The following is a 24,717-nucleotide window of genomic DNA, read 5'->3' on the forward strand; positions in this document are numbered from 1 at the left end:
TGTTTTACAAAACATTCATGCGAGGATTGTCCCCAACGTTGGGCTGTGTGTCACAATTGCAAAAAGAAAGGTCATGTGTCTTCCGTTTGCAAATCCGACCGCATACATGATGTTCATGAACATGACGCTGATTCTGATTCTGTGTTGTCTGTCAATTGCACTTCTTCCCTTTCAGGGAAGTTATTCCTCACTGTCCAAATCCTTGGTCGAGATGTTCGCATGCAAGTGGATACTGGTTCTGCTGCCACTATAATTAATTGTCAGACGTATCTTCAGTTGGGTTCTCCACTCCTCACACCTGTCACTCGGCAATTACGGATGTACAATAAACAGAAGATTTCTCTCTTGGGACAGTTTAATGCTGAGGTATCTTACAAATCCGTTGTTCGCACTGTTCCCATATTTGTGGTCGACCAGAGCAACACAGAAAATCTTTTTGGTTTCGATGCCTTTCGCATTTTTGGGTTCTCCATAGATGACTCTGTCAGTATTGTCTCTGATGCTATACCTTATGCTCAACTGGATTCCTTGTCGATGACATTTTCGTCCCTTTTTTCTCCTGGGTTAGGCCGTGCAAACGACTTTGAAGCTCATATCACGCTCAAACCCACTGCTCGGCCTAAGTTTTTTCGGGCTCGGTCCATTCCTGTGGCTGTTCATGATCGGGTAAAACGGGAGTTGGATCGTCTCACTACTTCAGGGGTCTTGCTTCCTGTCACTTCCAGTGAGTGGTCCTCTCCTGTCGTTGTCGTTGCTAAGCCAAATGGTGATATTCGTCTCTGTGGCGATTTCAAAGCCACTGTAAATGCTCAATGCCTCATCGACACTTACCCTATGCCCCGTCCTGAAGAACTGTTCACTAAACTTGCTGGAGGCCAGTATTTTTCTAAAATTGACCTGTCAGAAGCTTATCATCAACTTCCTCTCGACACTGCTTCCCGGCAGTTTCTGGTCCTTAACACGCCTTTCGGCCTCTATCAATACCAACGCTTGCCATTCGGGGTTGCTAGCGCCCCTGCTCTCTTTCAGCGATTCTTGGAACAATTATTGCTCCCTGTCCCTGGGTGTATCAATTATATGGACGACATTGTTGCCACTGGCTCCACCACTGAAGAACATCTTCAAAATCTCCGCACACTTTTTCATGTCTTACAGACTGCCGGTCTTAAGTGTAATCTTCAGAAATCACAAATTTTTTCAGGCATCTATCGCGTACTTGGGGTTTCAACTCTCTCGGTATGGTATTTGTCCGCTTCAGCAAACTGTCGCTGCGATTGATGCCCTTCCTCGCACTACATCTGTTAAGGAACTGCAGGCCTTCTTGGGGAAAATAGCATACTATCACAAGTTTTTACCGTCTGCGGCTTCGGTGGCTCAGCCGTTGCATCGCCTGTTGCATAAAAACGTGCCTTTTCACTGGTCCGCGTCATGCAAAGCGGCTTTCCAGAAATTGAAGACTATGCTGAAACAGGCCCCGTGCCTGGCTACTTATCGACCTGGCCAACATCTTGTTCTTGCCACAGACGCCTCTCAATATGGGGTCGGTGCAGTCCTTGCGCACCGTTTTTCTGACAGTTCGGAACAACCCATTGCTTATGCCTCCAAAACGCTCACAGATGCCCAACAAAAGTATTCTCAAATTGAGAAAGAAGCTTTGGCCATAATTTATGCTCTTCATAAGTTTGGTGTTTTTCTCTATGGCTTAAAATTTCATCTTGTTACGGATCACAAACCACTTGTTTCCTTGTTTCATCCATCAACGTCACTTCCCGACAAGGCTGCACACCGCCTCCAGCGTTGGGCTCTTTACTTGTCTCGTTTCAATTATGAGATTCATTTCTGGCCAACGGCTCAACATGCAAATGCTGATGCTCTGTCTCACCTTCCCATGGGTCCTTATCAGGCATTCGATAGGGATGAACTTTTGTGTTTCCACCTGGATGTTGCCGAGCAGCGGGTTATGGACGTCGTGTGCCAGCAACGCCTGTTGCGAATGCTGCTACACCACCTTTGGCTCTGCCTGATGCTCGGGATCTTGGCATTTCTCAATACTCACAACGCAGCCCTCTTGCTGTCATCGCAATGCCAGCACAAGAATGGACGCCACCAGGAGACGTGCCCATGCAGGAACCTGATGACCATCCTCTGTCAGAGCAAATCTGCTCGCCTCCTCCTCCAACGGACGCCGACACATCGCCCATGTCTCCTGTCATATCAACTGGACTTGCCGCAACGGGCAGATTGGTGCATGGGGCCCCAGCAGATTTGACCCCTACGTCTCCTGTCATCTCGACCCTTTATCATTGGGGACACTTCCGTCCGTACGGGAAGCCTCCTCCTCGAGACTTTACGGCAAGTCAAACAACGCCTATGGACATTAGCCATCTCCAGGACACCTCCATCAAGATCAGTGCAACAATTTCAAAAGGGGGAAAAGTGTTGTGACTCGCCGATCATTCAAAGCGCCGCTGCGCAATTACGCGCGTCCTCTACGTGCGGCGCTATCTGCCAGCCATGCAGCAGCTGTGCCACCTAAGCGGCCAGCCGAGCAGCGGCCGCTAGACTGGGACTCAGTGCTCATTCGAATGCTAACGTGTACACATGTCTTGCTTGTCAACTTACTCTGTGACTTATATGTGTTGTGTCATTCTGAAATATATGTGTTAAACTTGACTTTATAACATCTTCCTTCATGAGGTGGATTGTAATACACTTGTTGTTTTGGACTAGCTTACTGTATTCAAACCTTGGTTTCCCTATACAGTTTTTTAGCCCCACACTTCCTTTCATTATCAAACTGATACACCTCAAGGTGTGTGTATCAACCAATCCCTTCTTTCAGTTAAATAGCATCATAATTTTTTTTCACCAATGGATTTCAGTACTTCCTATTTGTTATTCTATCTACCTGTCTAATCTTTAACATTATTGTATAGCATCACATTTCAAGGCTTCTGTTGTCTTGCTGTTTGAGCTGCTTATTGTCCACATCTCACTTCCATACAAGGCTACTTTCAGAAAAGACATCCTAACTTGTAAATTTATATCAAATGTTAACAAATTCCTCTTTTTCATTTTCATTTTTTTCTGTTGTCAGTCTGCATTTTATATCAACTCAGCATTGACCATCACAAGATACTTTGCTTCCCAAATAACAACTTCCATCTACGACTTTTAGTGTCTCATTTCCTAATCTAATTCCTTCAGCCTGGTTTACTTCAACTACATTCCGTTACCCTTGTTTTGCTATTGTTGTTCATCTTGTAATATCTTGAAGACACTATCTGTTTCATTGAACTGCTTTTCCAAGTCCTTTGCCATCTCTGACAGAATTAAAATTTCACATTCAAACTGCAAATATTTTATTTTTTATCCTAGAACTTTAATTCCATTTCCAGATTTCTCCTTGGTACAGCCTAATAACATCAGTGACAGGGTACAACTGTGTCTCACTCATATCAACAACTGTTTCCCTTTCATGTGCTTCGACTCCTAACTACAATTTGGTTTCTGCACAAGTTGTAAATAACATTTTGCTTCCTGTATTTTATCACGACTGCTTTCAAATTTCATAAAGTTTAGTCCAGTCAGTATTGTTAAAAGCTTTACCTGCATCTACAAATACTGTAAATGTAGGTGTGTGATTCTTCAAGCTATCTTCTGAGACAAGTCATAGGATCAATATTACCTGCCAACATTTCTCCAGACTCCAAACCCATCTTTCCCAAGGTCAACCTCTACCTGGTCTTCCATTATTCTGTAAATAATTTGGGTCAGTATTTTGCAAACTTGATTTATTAAACAGATGGTTTGGCGGTATTCACAACTTTTGGCACCTTCCTTCTTTGCAGTTGTAATTCTTGCTGTTTCCCAAAGTTGGAGAGTATTTCACGTGTTTCACATACAGGGTGAAACAGAACTCCACCAATAAAAACGGAAATGAGTATGGCGTCGTTGGCCGGGAGGCCCCTATTCGGGAAAGTTCAGCCACCAAGTGCAAGCCTTATTTCATTCGACACCACATTGGGCAACTTGCGCGTTGATGATGACAAAATGATGATGACAACTTAGCACCCAGTCCCTGGGCGGAGAAAATCTCCAACTCAGCCGGGGATTGAACCCGGACCCACTTGCATGGGAGGCGAGCATGTTACCACCCACCTAAGCAGGCGGACACTCCACCAGCAAACTTTCAGAGGCTGTTCAGGAACACTTGAACAACCTCAAGAGGTAACTAATGGTTTGGTAGCATTCACACCTTCAGGATCTGCCTTCTTTTGTACTGGGATTATTACATTCTTCCTGAAGCCTAAGGGTTTTTTGCCTCATATATCTTGCACCCCAGGTGAGATAGTTTTGGCACAACTAGCTCTCCCAAAGATCTCAGTAATTCTGTGGGGAAAGTCATGTACTCCAGGGATCTTGTTTTCACTTAGGTCTTTCAGTGCTCTATCAAATTCTGCTTGTAGTATCGTATCTCCATCCCATCTTCATCTTCACTCCCACCTGTATATTCCTTCCACATTTCAGTTTTCCCTTCTTTGTTTAGTACTGGCTTGTTATCTGAGCTCTTGATTTTCATAGAGCTGCTTCTCTCTCCAAAGGTGTCTCTAATTTTCCTATAGACAGCAGCTATCATAATCGTAGTTACACATGCCTCTACAGCCTTGCATTCGTCCTTCATCGTTTTCTGCGTAACCATTTTCCACTTTGTGTCGACCTCATTTTTTACAGGTCTGTATTCCCTTTTGCGAGCTTCTTTTGTCACATTTTCATATTTTTCTCCATTTGTCAATTAAATTCAATATCTTCTGTGTTATCTAGGGATTTCTGCTAGGCCTTGACTTCTGAGCTATTTGATTTTCTGTGTTCCCTATTTCATCTCTCAAAGCTACCCATATGTTTCCTGTTGTATTCCTTTTCCCTGTTGCCTAATGATACCTCTGAAACTATCATGACCCTGGTTCCTTCAACTTATCCAGGCTCCATCTCTTTATTTTCCTACCTTTTTGCAATTTTTTAATTTGTTGTGTGCTGTGGAAAACCAATAAATTATATTCATTTCATATTTGCCCCCCTGGAAATGGCTTATAGTTTAAAAACTGGTTTTGATATCTGTCATACCATTACATAATGTGTCTGACACATTCCAGCATCTTCAGCTCTCTTCCATGTGTACAACTGCCTCTCATGATTCTTAAACCAAGTATTAAGAACGATGAAAGTATCCGCTGCATAATTTTGCCAGATGGCTTCCACTCTCATTCCTTTCCACCAGCCCATGTTTTCCTACCTTTTTTATGTTATTTTTTCCCCACTAGCCTATTTCAGAGTCTCGCCACAATTAGATTTTCATTGTCTATAACTGTCTCAATACTTTCCTTTATCTTATCGTACATTCTTTTAATCTATTCACTGAGCGAGGTGTGCAGTGGTTAGCACACTGGCATTGCATTCGGGAGGACCGTGGTTCAAACATGCATCCAGCCATCCTGATTTAGGTTTTCTGTGATTTCCCTAAATCACTCCAGACAAATGGTGGGATGGTTCCTTTAAAGGGCATGGCCGATTTCCTTCCCCAACCTTCCCTAATCCGATGGGACCAATGACCTCGCTGTTTGGTCCCCTCCCCCAAACCAACCAACCTTTTAATCTCTTCATCTGCATAGGTAGTTGGCAAATAACTTTTACTACTGTGGTGGGTGTCCATTTCACATCCATCTTGGCTATGACAGTGTGTTCACTGTGCAGTTAATAGTTTACCCGCATTTCTATTTTCTTATTCATTGTTAGGCCTACTCCTGCTTTATTATTATCAAATTTTGTGTTGGTAAACCTGTACTGACGTGACCAAAAGTCCTGTTCTTCCTGTCACCGCACTTCGCTAATTCCCACTATTTCTCACTTCAGCCTATCCATTACTGTTTTTAAATTCTTTACCACATCTACCCAATTAAGGGGCCTAACACTACATGCTCTGACCTGTAGAATGCCACTCTTGTTTTTCCTGATGGCAGTATCATCCTTAGTAGTGTCCTGCTTGGAGATCTGAAAGGGGGACTATTTTATCCCTGGGATATTTTACTCGAGAGGATGTGAACATCATTAAGTAATTCTGTATAGCTACATGCCTTTAGGGCAAGTGGAGGGTTTATTGTTGTAGTTTACCCTTGCTTTCAGCTGCTTGCTGTACTAGAACAGCAGAGTCATGTTGGCTGTTCTTATGAGGCCAGATGATCCAACCAACCAGATTGATGCACCTGCAGCTGCTGAAAAGGCTGCAGCTCCTCTTAAGGAATCATGAATTAGTCTGGCCTCCACACAGATACCCCTCTGCTATAGTTGCAGCTAAGATTCATACACTAGGAAACAATTTGTGCTTGTTTCTGTCATATATTCACAGCATTCAGTGGATATCGTATTTCAGTTGTTATGTCAGCCAGATGTAAATCACACCTTCAGCTCTATTGGACACAGGGCAGATATCTGTCTCACTTAATCATGTAATTTGACTGTAGCTGCCTCAGAGATGGTCACATTTGAAAAATATAAACAGATAAATTAACTTATCATTTCATGTGGGGCAGAAACATATGTCCTGGAAACATAACAAACAGTCCTTCCTTTAATTGTGTGTGTGTGTGTGTGTTTTTTTTTTTTTTTTTTTTTTTTTTTTTTTTTTTTTTTTTTTTTTTTTCTGAGTCGGTATTAGCTCAGATACCAGTCATTCCTTACACCTTGCTAATTTCAAATATTTAACAGTTGTCATAGCTCTAATTATAAACATAGCCTAACGTATAAAATTATAGATGTTTGCATGATTTTTTTCATACTTATTATTATTATTATTATTATTATTATTACTAAACTTGATTGGCCACATTTGACCCCTTGAGTCAGTCCATGTTCACTTTCTCTTTAAAGATTGGACTGCTTGCCTCTTGCACTCAGCCCAGTACTTTTTCATTTGTTCTGAACGCAATTTTCCTAACTCATCTGAAATCTCGACCAGTATTCTGTGCATCATTTCTGCTGAAAATTCATGATTCATAAGGAGAGTGTTAATTTTGATTTTGTTCTCTGCATCATTAATTCTAAGTCCGACTGCTTAAAGAGCTTGCTGAATTTCTTTGACCCACTGTCCTGTCTTCTTTCCAAGACTTCTCATCACTAGTTGTTTCAAAATCCTGTAGTCAGGCAGTCGTAAGACATGAAAGAAATACAAGATTCTTTTCTTCTTCATTGTTCTGGTGGTTGGGTCTTACAATAGACAGTTTGATTAAGGAGGATTCTCCAGACTCCATCAAACTGGTATTTTTTTATTGATGCATGTCCTGATAATTCTTCATTCAGGCTTAAGGAGTTGATCGGTTCTTCTTTCATTTTTAATTTGGAACAGAGTTTCACAAGCATAAGTTGCTTTTAGGAGGGTTACAGTTTTATAATGTTGGATCTTAGTGTCTATTGACTGGCATTTCTTATTATATGTTGACCAGGTTACACCCCAAGTTGTGCTTTTTTCATTTTGTTGGTTCTATTTATCATGTTGCTTTCTCACCCAAGTTGTGCAAAATAATTTCTCCAAGATATTTAAATTGTAGAACTGTGTTAATTGCTTGATCATTTAAGAAGATTTTTATCTATGCAAAGAGCTTTCATGGGCATGATTTCAGTTTTCTCAAAAGATATTTGTAATCCTATTTTTGAAGCAATTTTCTGGAGGCTTGTGATCTGAGCACGAATTTGTTCCATGTCAAGGGCTAAGAGAGCTAAATTGTCAGAAAACCCAAGGAAGTTTGCTCTTATTGCTGGTTTTCCTCCAGTTTTGATTTTACATGGATTTTCTTTTTGCCAGATTGTCATGGTGTCATCGAGGGCCATCATGCATTTTGCGTGATGTCCGTGGTGAGCACGGGTCCCCAAGCTGGGTCTGGTGTTGCTTCCACTTACTTGTGCCCGGCCCCTCACTTTCATCTGTCTTATCTGACCTCTCTTGGTCAGCCCTTGTTCTTTATTGACCCCGATTGTATTACGTATGGAGGCCTAGGGTGTCTTTCATTTTCATGCCTTTAATGGCCCTTGTCTTTGTGCAGCCAATTTCTTCAATTCTCGAAGTGTCAGACCCCTTGTATTTTTTCCGTCTTCACAATTTCATGTTGTCATCTTTCATCCTTCATCACCACCTTTCTGAATAACATTCAGAATTGTAATTCGAGGATTTACCCTCACAGCTAGGTGACACCTTAGACAGCCGACCATACTCATATTAGTATAACTACATCCGAACATCACATATAAGAACCAGAAGATTGGGAGAATTTGACTTTTTGCTTGAATGTATGATCAAATACTATTAGAATTATTTCCATGGGACCAGGGAAAGATTGTGAAGTGTAACGTACTTAGACATGCCGGATATATTGCACATGCAAATAATTGCTGTTTTGAAGCAAATTCAACAAGACTTCAATCAAAAAATGTCAATTGAAAAAATTATTAAATTCACAGAGACAGACGGGGTGGCAGCTACTGCATTTAACAGGGACAATTGACCATACTGCTAGAAAGAAAAAGTTCAATGTTTTTGAGTACTATCACCTCGTCATTCTTGCAGAATCTTCCAATCTGATGTGTTGATATTCTTATCCACACATTCTACTAAATACTCATTACACATTCCCAGTTGTCAGATGAAGGCTGATTCTTTGGATTGAAAGGTTCTGCAAGAATGATACTAAACTAATACTAAAGGACTATTAATATCACTGACAATGGCCACAAAAGCTTATGTCCTTAAGACAACACTCTTAGCTTAGGTTACAAAGATTAATTAGTTGGAGGTGGAGATGATGGGGCAAGGAAAATGTGGTGGAGAATTGGCTAAGAGGGCTCACCATGTATCGAAAGGGGAGAAACAATGGTGAAGGAAAAGGAGTGGGAAAGATTACTAAGCATTGTGCCAGTATTCTTCGGTTATGACAGAAAAAAGAAGTAGAGTGAGAAGTACATGGGAAAAAGGGGGGGAAGGGGGAGGGGAAGGCATAGTGAGCATTTATGCAGGTGAAGAATAAATTTAAAAAAATTGGCAAACACAGTGAATATCTGGAAGGGGTATGGAGTTATATTAACATGTTTTTTAACTGCATTATTCTCTCCACTTCCCACTTGCTCTTTTAAGTTTTATGTTTACTGCTATCTCTTCTGTTATCTCCATATTGAACCTGAGACAAGTGTATTATCTTTGATAGCCTACTCTCACATCTTCTCTTTAATCATTATTTTCCCTTGCCCCCACAATGGGTGTGTACCTTTAACCTGTTGTCTGTGTGACCTATCTCACCTTTGCAACGAATCCCTCTTTCCTCCCTGAAGAAGGCACATAAGTTTTGAAAGCTGAGATAGTATTTTCTGGTTCAAGTATGATAAATTTTGTCTCCAGAAGGACAGCAATAGCCAGCTTTGCTGTTCCTGGTAGCTTAGCTCTTTTTTGAATCACTGTAGTAAATAATGTACTTTAAATTTCATAAAAATTGTCAGTAAAGTTAAATTGTGTACGGGTCATTTGTGCTATTTATATAAAGGGGGGAGGGTCGGCTCCTGAATATTTGGCCTACACCTTATCCCCCTTCCCTTTTGTATGCAAATATTGTCCTTGTCTTTTTGTTTCCATCAGTAAAGGAAAATTATGAAAATCTGTAATGTTCGCATCAGTTCTCTATTTTGTAAACATAAAGAATAAAAAGGAAGATTGTAATGGTCATATTACATAGGCTTTCTAGAGCTATCTTAATAGTTAAGATGTTTAAAAAAAAAACTCTAAAAATCAAATGCTGTTGCATTATAAATTAAATAATTATTCATGACTTCCCTCTACCATTTCTTACTATAGGTTCAGACGTTGGAGATGTTGTTACAAGCCTATGATGAAGAAGATGCTGAAAATGCCCGTGCAGCACTCAACAGTCCTTTCATTAAACACATGGACGTGGAATACTCGAGGCTTGCACGCGATTTGCGTCTCCCAGAGGGTGTTGCTGTTCCCCGTGCTGCTGTTCGTGAAAATGCTGCCCCATCATATGTTTCTCCCAATGCTCCTCCTCCTGCTGCCACAACTGCTGGTGCTCCTGAGGTACATGTTACTTCGTGTCATTTAAACAGTTTGAATAGAGATGCATCTATATATCTAATGGTGTCACAGCTAACCGAAACAGTATTACATGTGTGAAAAACAGTGACTTGATAATGCAGTTCTTTTAGCTGTAATTTGCATTTGTTAGACATGCCATTTTAATGAACTGAATGAACATTATGTACTGGTCTTATATTTTCTATATCTCAAGCTCATCATAAAGTCATGTATAAATTGATTGGCATATATATTAATTCTGTTTTTACTTATTGGGTGTATGGGTACTGCACACTATAGCGAGAGGATGGCACAGGATGGATGTAACCAATTTGGCTCAAAGTGTTTGAGTAGAAGCAATTGTATGACCCTTTGAAGTTTGTGAAATATTTTGTCTGAGTGGGCCTTGGAAAACAGAAAACACTCTTGAAAGTTATTCGATTACTTTGTGAGCAAAGTTTGAATAACAATTGTACAGTTAGTGGTGTGGCACAGTCGGTAAGTGTAAGAGCTATGATTCGGCAGCTTTAGTTAGATTCCCACTGTTACTTTTTATTTTATTTTATTTATTTTCAATATTATACTTCATGGAATGGCACAGCAGTTTTGACGGTGTATTGTGAGACATTCAGCAATGAGGAAGGCAAACTAACATTTACTGTGAAGATTGTTCTACCCAAATTTACTCCTTTTACTAATCCTGTGACGACTATTCTTATCACCAAGTCAAAAATGTAATTAAAAGATTACAAAGTGCCCTTGATTTGCTGCAACAACAGTGAGAATTATTGTCAAGGGAAGATGCAATTAAAATACACTACTGGCCATTAAAATTGCTACACCAATAAGAAACGCAGATGATAAACAGGTAGTCATTGGACAAATATATTATACTAGAACTGACATGTGATTACATTTTCACGCAGTTTGGATGCATAGATCCTGAGAAATCAGTACCCACCTCTGGCTGTAATAACGGCCTTGATAAGCCTGGGCATTGAGTCAAACAGAGCTTGGATGGCGTGTACAGGTAAAGCTGCCCATGCAGCTTCAACACGATACCACAGTTCATCAAGAGTAGTGACTGGCATATTGTGATGAGCCAGTTGCCCGGCCACCATTGACCAGACGTTTTCAGTTGGTGAGAGATCTGGAGAATGTGCTGGCCAGGGCAGCAGTTGAACATTTTCTGTATCCAGAAAGGCCCGTACAGGTCCTGCAATATGCGGTTGTGCATTATCCTGCAGAAATATAGGGTTTTGCAGGGATCGAATGAAGGGTAGAACCGTGGGTCGTAACACATCTGAAATGTAACGTCCACTGTTCAAAGTGTCGTCAATGCAAACAAGAGGTGACCGAGACGTGTAACCAGTGGCACCCCATACCATAACGCCAGGTGATACGCCAGTATGGCGATGACGAATATACGTTTCCAATGTGCGTTCACCGTGATGTCGCCAAACACGGATACGACCATCATGATGCTGTAAACAGAACCTGTATTCATCCGAAAAAGTGACATTTTGCCATTCGTGCACCCAGGTTCATCGTTGAGTACACCATCACAGGCGCTCCTGTCTGTGATGCAGCGTCAAGGGTAACCACAGCCATGGTCTCTGAGCTGATAGTCCATGCTGCTGCAAACGTCGTCGAACTGTTCATGCAGATGGTTGTTGTCTTGCAAATGTCCCCATCTGTTGACTCAGGGATCGAAACGTGACTGCACGATCCGTTACAGCCATGCGAATAAGATACCTGTCATCTCGACTGCTACTGATACGAGGCCATTGGGATCCAGCACCCTCCTGAACCCACCGATTCCATATTCTGCTGTTCTGCTAACAGTCATTGGATCTCGACCAACGCGAGCAACAATGTCGTGATACGATAAACCGCAATCACGATAGACTACAATCTGACCTTTATCAAAGTTGGAAACGTGATGATACGCATTTCTCCTCCTTACACCAGGCATCACAACAACGTTTCACCAGGCAACGCCAGTCAACTGCTGTTTGTGTATGAGAAATCGGTTGGAAACTTTCCTCATGTCAGCATGTTGTAGGTGTCGCCACCGGCGCCAACCTTGTGTGAATGCTCTGATAAGTTAATCATTTGCATATCACAGCATCTTCTTCCTGTCAGTTAAATTTCGCGTCTGCAGGATGTCATCTTCGTTGTGTAGCAATTTTAATGGCCAGTAGTGTACATTTGATGATGCAGTATCAATTCAGTGCTCCCATTTTCACCCCTGTGATTAGATCTGCTTGGTATGCATCAAAATTGACAGAGGAAAGACTCCCATAAACGTGAATGAAGTATGTTTTCCACTCAACCATATTTTGAAAAAAATGGTCTTACCCAAAAAATGCACTCACAAAATGTGCTTGGTGTGAACAATATTTATGTTTTAAATGTTTCTTTGACTCCTGTCACCCAAAAAATGTAGTGTTATGCTCTGTAACATTACTTTTCTTGGGTGATAATTGTCAAAGAAACATTTAAAACATGTATATTGTTCACAACCTGTAATAAACAGAATGCAGATAATTCCTTACTAGAATTTTTGAAAATATTGCTTTTATTCAAAACTTCATCTAGTTATGAAAATGAACAGTTTAACTATATTCATCATTCAGATCAAAATAATCTTAACAAATTGTAAATTGTATATATTAATTTTGTGTATATAAATTGGGCTATTAAACTATATTTAAATTTTATAATTGATAGTTTAACATTGCGAGGAATAAAATACAACGAATAAAAGATATGGATAGCAGTGGGAATTGAAGTCAAGCTTCTGAATTATCACTCCTTATGATTCCCGACTGTGACACGCTACTAACTGCGCAGTTGTTATTCAAACACTGCTTACATCATAATCAGAAAACTACACCCATAATTTGGTCCAGTTTACTGAAAGGAGTTGGTTATATACAGCCTGTCACTGTATCCAGTCTTTTTTGAAACTATATCAACCTGTTTGGCATGTGTAGAATTCTCCCAGATCATTGCAGGACATTCTGATGGGGAGAATCATAGTGCCAGAGGTCCAAAGCACTTTCTGTTGAGCACCACTGGCTATTCCTGTAGTTTTGTGGATTGTTTCTGTTCCTTGCAAGTACTTTAAGATTTATTTTTTTGATTTGAATGTAAGGGAATGGTCCACCTTTATGCCTGGGAGTATTACAACGAAATAGTTGTTCTCCTCTCCAGCTGATATTCAGTTTCCTTTCAGCTTCTGTATTTCTTAGATGAAATGTTTAAACTTGTCACTCCAGAACATGGTTTCAAATGTTTATCATCAGGTCTTTTGACAGCTCTTTCCAGCTTCAATTTTACTTCCGCAAAGACTTTACCTTTGGCACCAATCACTGTACAACCAGCATAATGAAATGTTTTAACTCCAGACATAGTTTGTTGCTGTTCGTGTAGACATTATACACACAGTTCCATGAGAGAGGCCATTTTTCTGAACCCTCCATTGACACTTTTTTGGTACTACTGGGTGGCAAAGTATCTCCTATTTTGCAGCAGATATTGGATGAATTGTGTTAAGTGGTAATCCTTTGTGACTGAACACATTTCTAACCAGCTTTCTGTGGCTAGCCATATCATACGCTGCTGTAAGGTCAATGAAAGCGACACCTATAAGTTGACCTCTTTAACATCCATCCTCAATATGATGGGCCATACTAACCGTATTGCTGTTTGTGTGTGTGTGTGTGTGTGTGTGTGTGTGTGTGTGTGTGTGTGTCCTACTACGCCATACCACAGGTGTTGTAGATGTGTGCACGGGTGCCACTTGGGCTTTTCTACAATGCTGTGGATGTCTGAATGAATCCTCAGCCACTGACCTCTCATTGCTGCATATGAGTTACTTCCATATCTTGGTGAATAAAAAAAATTTGAGTATTTATCATGCAACATATAAGCTTCATTGTGTACTATCACTTGCTAAAAACCTCTTTTCGGTATCTTGAATCATTCCTGACATGATGATATTTTTATGACCATGATTTGTGATGGACAAGGACGTATCATTACCAAGATAGACATGAAGCCCACACCCACCACATCTGGCTCTACATATGAAGAAATTGAAGAAGTGTATGATGAGATAAAAGAAATTATTCAGATAGTTAAGGGAGATGAAAATTTATGGTGATGGACTGGAATTCGATTATAGAAAAAGAAGGAAAAGTAGTAGGAGAGTATGGAATGATGGGAAAGGAATGGAAGAGGAAGCAGCATGGTAGCATTCTGCACAGAGTATAATTTAATGATCGTTAACACTTGGCCTAAGAATCATGAAAGTAAGTTATATGTGTGGAAGAGACTTGGAAACATATGAAGGTTTCAGATTCATTATATAATGGTAAGACAGAGCTCGGGACCAGATTTTAAATTGTAGGACCTTTCCTGGGCAGATGTAGACTCTGATCAAATTTTATTCGTTGTGAACTGTAGATTTAAACTGAAGAACTTTCAAAAAGATAGGAAATATAGGAGATGGGACCTGTATAAGTTGAGAGAACCAGAGGTGGTTAAGAGTTTGGGGGAGCATAAGGCAACAGTTAGTTAGAAGAGGGGAAAGGAATACAGTAGAAGGCGGATTGGTATCTTTGAGAGATGAAGTAGTGAAGGCAGCAGAGGATCAAATAGGGGAAAAAGACAAGGCCTAGTAGAAATTATTGGATAACACAAGAGATATTGAATTTAATTGATCGCAGAAAAAATATAAAAATGTAGCAAATGAAGTATGTGAAAGGGAATACAAATGTCTAAAAAATGAAATTGATAAGAAGTGGAAACTGACTAAGCATGAGTTACTGGAGGACAAATGTAAGGGTGTATAAGCACATATCACTAGGGTAAAGATAAATACTGCCTACAGAAAAATTAAAGAGGTCTTTGGAGAAAAGACAAGCAACTGTGTGAGTATCAAAAGCACAGATGAAAAGTCCAAAGCAAATAATGGAAAGCTGAAAGATGGAAGGCCTATATAAAGAGTCTATAAAAAGGAGATGAAGTTGAAGGCAGTATTATAGAAGTGGAAGTGGACATAGATGAAGGGAGACATGATGCTGCAAGAATAATTTGACAGAGCTCTGAAGGGCTGTGTAGGGGGCAGGTAAAATTCCCTCAGACTTCAAGCAGAATATAATAATTCCAATTCCAAAGCAAACAGATGCTGACAGATGTGAATATTACTGAACTACAAGTTTAATAAGTCAGGATTGCAAAATACTAACATACATTCTTTACAGAAGAATGGGAAAACTGGTAGAAGCTGACATCAGAGATCAGTTGGGATTTTGGGACATATAGGAACATGTAGGCAACACTGACCCTACAACTGGACTTAGAAGATAGGTTAAGAAAAGGCAAACCTGTGTCCTGTGTTTATAGCATTCATAAACTTAGACAAAGCTTTTGACAATGTTGACTGGCATACACTCTTTGGAATCTTGAAGATAGCAAGGGTGAAATACAGGGGGAAAAAGGGTATTTACAACTTGTACAGAGACCAGACGGCAGTTGTAAGAGTCGAGGGGCGAAAGGGAAGCAGTGGTTGAGAAGGGAGTGAGACAAGGTTTTAGTCTATCACTGATATTATTCAATCTGTATATTGAGGAAGCAGTAAAGGAAACAAAAGAAAAATTTGGAGTAGGAATTAAAGTCCAACGAGAAGAAATGAAAATTTTAAGGTTTGCTGATGACATTGTAATTATCAGAGAGAGCAAAAGACTTGGAAATTCATTTGAATGGAATGGGCAATGTTTTGAACTAAGGATATAAGAGAACATTAATAAAATAAGAACAAGTGTTTTGGAATATAGTAGATTTAATTAAGGTGATGGGGAGGGAATTGTTATAGGAAATGAGACATGAAAAGTAGTAGACGAGTTTTGTTATTTGGGCGGTAAAACAACCGACGATGGTTGAGGTAGAGAGGATATGTGGAGGAGAATCGAAAAGTCACACAGAATATTTATTTTCCTCCCATGATATTGTAGCTGGAATGTTGAAATTTCATTATTATATTGTTTGAAGTTTGCGCTACAGAAGGTATTTTGTATTTATGTGTAGCTCTAGCGAGAGAAGCCTGAATTACGAAACAAACATGGCATGCATGTTACTGTCGTCAAGTTGTGAAGAGCAACAAAGTGTTGTTTGATAATTTTAAGCCAAAGGTCATAAGCCAAGTGAAATTCACAGGGACGTGCATGACGTGTATGGGGACGACTGTACAGATTGTAGCAGTGTCTCCAGGTGGTGTGCATTCTTCCAAGAGAGCCATGTGAACCTCAGTGATTTGCCACACTCTGGGTGGCCAGTAACAGCGCAACCTGTGGAAAGATGGAGCCATTTAGGCAGCAATTTTGAATGATCGGCACATGCAGCTGTGGTCCTTACTGCAACAGTTAAACATTTCCTGTGGTGCAATGTACAATGTTGTTTATGACACATTGAAATTTAATAAAGTTGGTGCTTACTGGATGCCTAAGAACCTGACGGACAACTACAAGGGCCAGTGAATGATGACAGGCTTGGATCATTTAATGTGTTACGCTGCAGACGGGAATGACTTTCTGAAACCAAACGTCACTGATGATGAGTCGTGCGTATCACTGCGTGCCTGAAGCCAGGCAGGCCACTATGGAGTGGACACCTGCTGGTTCCCCTGTACGAAAAAAATTAAGTGACTACATCTGTTAAGAAAGTTCTTGTGACAGTGTTCTGGGATATGCGTGATGTGTTATTGATGGACTTTGCTGAACATGAGTCCACTGTGAATGCTATAGCCTACATTAAAAACTTCATGACAAATGTCACAATATTAATGCTGGCAGTGTCAGACTTCATGACAGTGCTCGACCCCATGTTACTGCTCTTGTTCGTGAGAAAATCACCAAATTTGAGTGTGAGGTGCTCCAGCATTTACCATACATTCTGGACCTTGCACTTTCGGACTTTCATCTATTTGTTCCTTTGAAAAAATTCCTGGCTAGCCAACATTTTGCAACAGATGTGGAAGTGAAATCAGCAGACCGTAGTTGGCTATACTCTAACCAAATGGGCATATTGAAACTGGTATCACAGTGAGGGAAATGTGCTGAGAATGTTGGTGACTATGTAGAAAAGTACCTAATAGATAAAAGTTCATTTGTGAGTTTTTTTGTTTTATTACATATTAAACTTCTTGGTAATAAAATTATTGTGCATTAGTTTCTGATCTTTCCGTATAAAATGTAGACAGGTAATAGCAAGAAAAGTGTTTTTGAAGAAGAGAAATTTGTCGACATTAAATATAGATTTAAGTGTTGGGAAGTCTTTTTGGAAAGTATTTATCTGGAGCTTAGCCATGCATGGGAATGAAACATGGACGATAAACAGTTTGGACAAGAAGAGAATAGAATTTTTTGAGATGTGGTGCTACAGAAGACAGCTGAAGATAAAATGGATAGATGGCATAACTGATGAGGAGGTACTGAATAGAACTGGGGAGAAAAGGAATTTGTGGCACACTGTGTTTAGAAGAAGGGATTGGATGGTAGGACACATTCTGGGACATCAAATGATCACCAGTTTATTACTGGTGGGAAATGTTGGGGGTAAAAATTGTCGAGGGAGACCAGGAGATGAATACATGTTGGTTATTTTTCTTGAAAGTGTGGAATTCTCAGGGGATTACATTTTACTTGGGGGGGGGGGGGGGGGGGGGAGGAAAATCTTGGGGAATTTCATAAAATCTCAGAATTCTGCATTTTTAATCTTTCCTTGAAATTGAATTTTATTAAGTTCATAAATCACACAAATTTTAAAATATTTAAGATTTCAAAGTGTATTATTTATATCAATATTATTCCACATAAATTATCAATGTTTAAGAACTGTGTTTAAATTACTGCTTATTGTTGGTATGTAGTTTAGCTGAAAGGAAAGAAAATTCATTATTGTGATGTGCTGCCACTCCCCACTCACCATTAACGTATCAGGAGCTTCTTGACACCATCTTGCCCCTCATGCTTGCACCTGCATTTCTCAGGGAATTTTTTTTCCAATCTTGAATAGCCACCCTGGAATTTAGTAAGCAGATTCATGAGGATGTAAGTTGCAGTAGTTATTCAGAAATGAAGAGGATTGTGCAGGATAGAGTAGCATGGAGTGCTGTATCAAACTAATCTTCGGACTGAAGACTAGAACAAAAGCAACAACAACTCAATATCAGTTGGAACACTGTCTCTCAGCACAGGCACCAGCATTTGGCAAGTAGTACAGCCTTAACAAAAGGCACCTCAGCACGAAATGCAAAGAACATGTCTGTAGCAGTGAAAGAGTTCAGGACCCGTCAACAGGAAGACCTTACTGAGCAAAAGCTCGATTGCTGTTTTATAAGACGTTTGTCTGTAGTCAGATACTGTATGTAGAATCAGTCTTTCCATCACATACAAATGACAGAGAAGTAAAACTGGATGGAACTCCACCCCACCCCCCTCCCCCCACACTTTATAAGTCCTATTGCTTTGGCTTTTTGATAAAATTTGGGAATTTGCAGTTTTAAAAAGCAAGTGTTCATAATTTTTAATGGCCACTGCTTTGTAGCAGATCGAACATTTTCATTTGTTAATCTAGACCAGCAACCATCAAACTGTGGCTCACAGGCCACATGCAGCGCTAATCAGCTCTTTGTTGACCCTTGGTTCTCAGCTGTATTGTATAATATATGAATCTAACAAGTCACAGTTGAATCCAAAACCATCAACTAATGTTAATAACGTCTTAGTGTGTAGGGTTCCTTCTCAGTAACAAACAAAATCGCTTATAGAGGTAGTAATTTTTTAAGATTTTGCTTTATTTTAATTGTCTGTGAATTCTGATAGCCACTGTGGTACAGGATATGAGAGGAGGAACGTTTTATTTTTTGCCTCTTGGGCATGTTCGCATCATACCGATCAGCTGCTATGGTAGAAGTGTCAAACGAAAGTAACATGGATTAATGAATGAGCATGTGTTATGTATTTGTAGCTATAAATGTGAAATTAAATTAAGGCTATTGTAATACAACACAATGAGCAGACGAAAAATGACATGCAAAACATTTAGTAAACATTAACGGTTATGTCTCATGTTGCATAATACATTTAAATATAAATACCATTACTGTTATTGTTCAATTAATCATCCGCTCACACAAAAACACAACACTTCATCAGGCAATCACAATGTCACAACCTTGTGGGTCATTGAGGGTGGCCGATCTGGAACAGAACAGTAGACATGAAGTGTTATGAATGGTGCCTACATATTAAAATGTTGGTGTTGTTGTGGGGTGGTGACCAACTTATCACACCCTTACTATAGCTAGTCTACTGGGGGCCCATAACATACTAATTTGTGTAGGATACCAATTAATGTAAGAACAGGGCATATGCAGTCCGAGGTACCATAGCACAATGTCAGTACTGGCTTGTGAGCAAAAAAGTTTGATGACCATTAATGTAGATCCTGCATCTAGGAGTTTTCAAATCTTGCTCTAGTCTTACCATTCAGAAATAATTTGATCTGGAGAAACAGTGGCTGGGTCATTGTTCCAGGGTGAGTTCCCACCTGCACAATTCAGAAACACTGGTGTTGGTAGGAAGGATCCAGATGGCACAGGCTGTGAGGCAGTCACTGAAGTGAAGCATATTCTGTTTGACAGCACATTTAGCATCTGGATAGAAACAGACCACTATCTGCCAACTCTACAACAGCTTCCAAGTCTCCCCCACATCTCTTCATAGCCAAACTCTGCCTTGCAGACCTACTACATTTACCACACCCACAGAAAGTTCCTCCCACCACTATACAGAGCCCAGAACCTAAACAGATCAGAAAACAGTGATGAACATTTCCTCCAAAAGTCTTAGTCCAACAGAAGTGTCAGTGCTTTCCAAGGGGTTGCCTTACACCCTTCTTCCTTATTCAATTGTGCTCAACTTGTCAAAGCCCTTGTCGCCTTCTCCTGATCGATACACTGGAAATACTTTTTCACCACCAACCCTACCAATCACACTCGACCTAAAGCCTATATTGAACCCTGCCTGACAAGGTTCACTCCTCCATCCAGCCTTTATCCACCCCCACGGCCCCCAAATTACCCTCTGTTAATGTTTTGGAATTTCTTAACCTCAAATCTTGCCTCTCAATCATTCCCCAAATCCCTCAAATGGAAACTAACCTTATACCCCAGAAAGAACCACTATCCACCACCTACAAACTGATCCTGACCTTATGATCCTACATACCAAGAAATGCTCCACTACTGTGGTTTTGAACAGCAGCTGTCAGATTTGTCAACCTACAGACCCTGTCACAATGACTCCATTCCAGAAATTCAACATGATCTCCAGTCTCTCCTCAAATCTGTAGGCCCATCCCATAACTTCTCCCCAGAATTCATCTCTCTCCTCACCCCTACAACTCCCCACACTCCTGTCTTTTACACACATCCATAAGTCCATAAGCCCTCTCACCGAGGATGCCCCATTGTTGCGAGTTACTGTATCCCCACTGAGAGAATCTCTGCTCTCATGGACCATCACCTTTGACCTATTAACAGTAATGTACCCTCCTATATAAGACACCAACCATTTCCTCCTCAGGCTCTCCACAGTTCTTGTACCTTTATCACATGGTTCCCTGCTTGCCACTGTTGATGCCACCTCCCTCTCCACTGACATCCCTAGTGCCGACGGCCTTGTTGCTATTGAACACTAGCTGTACCAATGCCTGACTGACTGCAAACTAAAACCTCGTTCCTGGTCACCATGGCCAATTATATCCTCACTTGTAATCACTTCCCCTTTGTAGGCATCACCTACAAACAAATTCATGGCACAGAAATGAGCACCCACGTGGCACAATCTTATGCCTACCTATTCATTGACCATCTAGAGAAATCCTAGCTTACCATCCAGAATCCCAAACCTTTCACCTGGTTGAGATTCATTTTTGACATCTTTGTGATCTGAACTGAGGATGAGGACATTCTATCCACATTCCTCCAGAACCTCACATCTTCTCCCCCATTCATTTCACATGGTCATTCTCAGCCCAAGCCACCTTCCTCAATGTTGGCCTCCATCTCAAACAGCTATATCAGGAGCTCTGTCCATTTCAGGCATACCAACCACCTGCAATACGTCCACTTCAACTGCCACCCATTTCATACCAAGAATAACTTACATACAGCCTAGCTGCCCATGGCCGTCACTTCTGCAGTGACGAGCAGTCTATCTTCAAATACACCAAGGGTTCCCAGACCACAATTACCCTCACAAATTTGAACAGAAACAGATCTCTACAGTCACCTACCACCTCACACATTTCCACCATCCAGCCACACAGGAACACAACCCTAGTGGCTCAGAACCACCCAGAGCTGGAACAGCTGAATCTCATTCTCCACCATGATTTCGACTATCTTTCGTTGTGCCCTGAAATGAATAATATTCTATCCACTATCCTCTCCACCTCTCAGTGGTATTCCGCCACCCACTGAACCTACACAACATACTCATCCACCCCTACTCCAACCCTGCTCCCAACCATTTGCTCAAGGCTCATATCCCTGCAACAGACCTAGATGCAATACCTGCTCCATATATCTTCCCACCACCATCACCTACTCTAGTCTGGTCACATGCATGCTATAAGTGCTGCCCAATACTGTGTGTTTCACATCAATGACTGCTTCAAAGCCTGTGCTATCTTGTTCCTTCCTACAACCTTTTCTCAATTACACAGGTAGGAACTCACCCTGCAACATAGCCTACATTTCTGTAACCTCTGGGGCTGCAACCTTCACTAGTGGCTGTCTTTTACCGACCTGTTGCCTTCTCTGCTCCCACTCTGGCATTACACAGCCTTTTATTTCACCAACACATCCACTAGTGTCTTTCCCCTCTACTTCTCTCCCTATTCGCTCCACTCCCTAAACCTCTCGACTGCACCTAGTAGCCCTACGCTGTCCCGCCACATCCCTGCATATTCCCACAAGCAGCACTACACCTTCATCCACCCCTACCCTGCTATCCCTTTCCCTCCAACCCCAGCCTCCTACGTACTCCCACCTTCACCCCTTGCTCCCCAACCCCACCCACACTCCTGTCCATAGATTGCTTCTCCCATCAGGTGCAGTTCCTCAAGTCTGACTTCATGGCCAGACACAGTGCTCATGTATGTGTGAGTTTTGAATGCATGTGTGTGCTTTATACTTTAAAAGAATGCCATTGGGCCAAAAGCTTTAATGTACAGCAGTCTTTTTGTTGTGCCTCTCTGCGGCTCAGCATCTTGTCTATATGATGAATAGCAGTGTATCCTTTCCATAATAATGTCATTATTCCACCCTGTATTTTCCTCTTTTCATATTAATTTTAAAAAAGGGGACTGGTAATGATGGCAATGTATTTACTGAATTTAGAATTTTCTTAAATATTCTCATCATAGTTTTCATGACGTCACCTATATTTCCTTGTCGTCTTTCACGTTCTTCTTCTTTCATGCAGTCCTATGTGTGTATTTTTCACAACATTTAGTTAGATTTAAATATTCATTTACACAGTATGTATATATTTGGGTAAACATTTTTTTTACCAATAGAGTTTTCTCCCATGACCACCTCCGTAACCAAATGGTTAGTGTTACTGCTTTTGGTGTAGAAGTTCTCTGATTCACGATACTTCCTTGGATTTTTTCTGAGGTGAGGAGGTCTGGTATAGGGTGAGACCATATGAGGAGCTGCAGGATGACACACACACACACACACACACACACACACACACACACACACACACAGACACACAGACATTTACATATGTCTGCCTGTGTCTGTATATGTGCGGATGGATGTGTGTGTGTGTGTGTGTGTGTGTGCTGTCCTTTTTTCCCCACTAAGGTAAGTCTTTTCACTCCCGGGATTGGGATGACTCCTTACCCTCTCCCTTAAAACTCACATCCTTTCGTCTTTCCACCTCCTTCCCTCTTTCCTGATCAAGCAACCTTAGGTTGCGAAAGCTCGAAATTTGTGTGTGTTTTTTATTGTCTCCTATCAACATACCAATGCTTTCATTTGGTAAGTTTATATATATATATATATATATATATATTTAAAAACAAAGATGATGTGACTTACCAAATGAAAGTGCTGGCAGGTCGACAGACACACAAACAAACACAAACATACACACGAAATCCAAGCTTTCGCAACCAACGGTTGCCTCGTCAGGAAAGAGGGAAGGAGAAGGAAAGACAAAAGGATATGGGTTTTAAGGGAGAGGGTAAGGAGTCATTCCAATCCCGGGAGCGGAAAGACTTACCTTAGGGGGAAAAAAGGACAGGTATACACTCGCGCACACACACACGTATCCATCCACACATACACAGACACAAGCAGACATTGTGTCTGTGTATGTGTGGATGGATACGTGTGTGTGTGCGCGAGTGTATACCTGTCCTTTTTTCCCCCTAAGGTAAGTCTTTCCGCTCCCGGGATTGGAATGACTCCTTACCCTCTCCCTTAAAACCCATATCCTTTTGTCTTTCCTTCTCCTTCCCTCTTTCCTGACGAGGCAACCGTTGGTTGCGAAAGCTTGGATTTCGTGTGTATGTTTGTGTTTGTTTGTGTGTCTGTCGACCTGCCAGCACTTTCATTTGGTAAGTCACATCATCTTTGTTTTTAAATATATTTTTCCTTCGTGGAATGTTTCCTTCTATTATAACCGTATATATATATATATATATATATATATATATATATAGAGGGAAACATTCCACGTGGGAAAAATATATTTAAAAAGAAAGATGATGAGACTTACCAAACAAAAGCGCTGGCAGGTCAATAGACCTGAAATATATATATATATATAAAAAAAATAGAGGGAAACATTCCACGTGGGAAAAATATATCTAAAAAGAAAGATGATGAGACTTACCAAACAAAAGCGCTGGCAGGTCGATCGACACACAAACAAACACAAACATACACACAAAATTCTACCTTTCACAACCAACGGCTGCTTCATCAGGAAAGAGGGAAGGAGAGGGAAAGACGAAAGGATGTGGGTTTTAAGGGAGAGGGTAAGGAGTCATTCCAATCCCGGGAGCAGAAAGACTTACCTTAGGGGGAAAAAAGGACAGGTATACACTCGCACACACACACAATCCATCCGCTCATTTACAGACACAAGCAGACATATGTAAAGGCAAAGAGTTTTGGCAAAGATGTCGGTCGAGGCGGAAGTACAGAGGCAAAGATGTTGTTGAATGACAGGTGAGGTATGAGCGGCGACAACTTGAAATTAGTGGAGGTTGACGCCTGGTGGGTAACGGGAATAATTTCAAGTTGTCGCTGCTCATACCTCACCTGTCATTCAACAACATCTTTGCCTCTGTACTTCCACCTCGACTGACATCTCTGCCAAAACTCTTTGCCTTTACATATGTCTGCTTGTGTCTGTATATGTGCAGATGGATATGGATGTGTGTGTGTGTGTGCACGAGTGTATACCTGTCCTTTTTTCCCCCTAAGGTAAGTCTTT

General features: G+C 40.8%; 1 protein-coding gene across 1 annotated transcript in view; it reads left to right on the forward strand.

Moving 5' to 3' along the window:
• The window catches only part of LOC126187855 (gamma-soluble NSF attachment protein-like), a 148,035-nt gene that overhangs the window by 74,013 nt on the left and 49,305 nt on the right, over positions 1-24,717 (forward strand). Inside the window, exon 8 of the mRNA XM_049929170.1 lies at positions 9,890-10,129. Within this exon, the coding sequence (XP_049785127.1) occupies positions 9,890-10,129 (240 nt within the window). The remainder of the gene's footprint in view (positions 1-9,889; positions 10,130-24,717) is intronic.

Source organism: Schistocerca cancellata, chromosome 5 (genome assembly GCF_023864275.1).
Source record: "Schistocerca cancellata isolate TAMUIC-IGC-003103 chromosome 5, iqSchCanc2.1, whole genome shotgun sequence".
Lineage (NCBI taxonomy): Eukaryota > Metazoa > Arthropoda > Insecta > Orthoptera > Acrididae > Schistocerca > Schistocerca cancellata.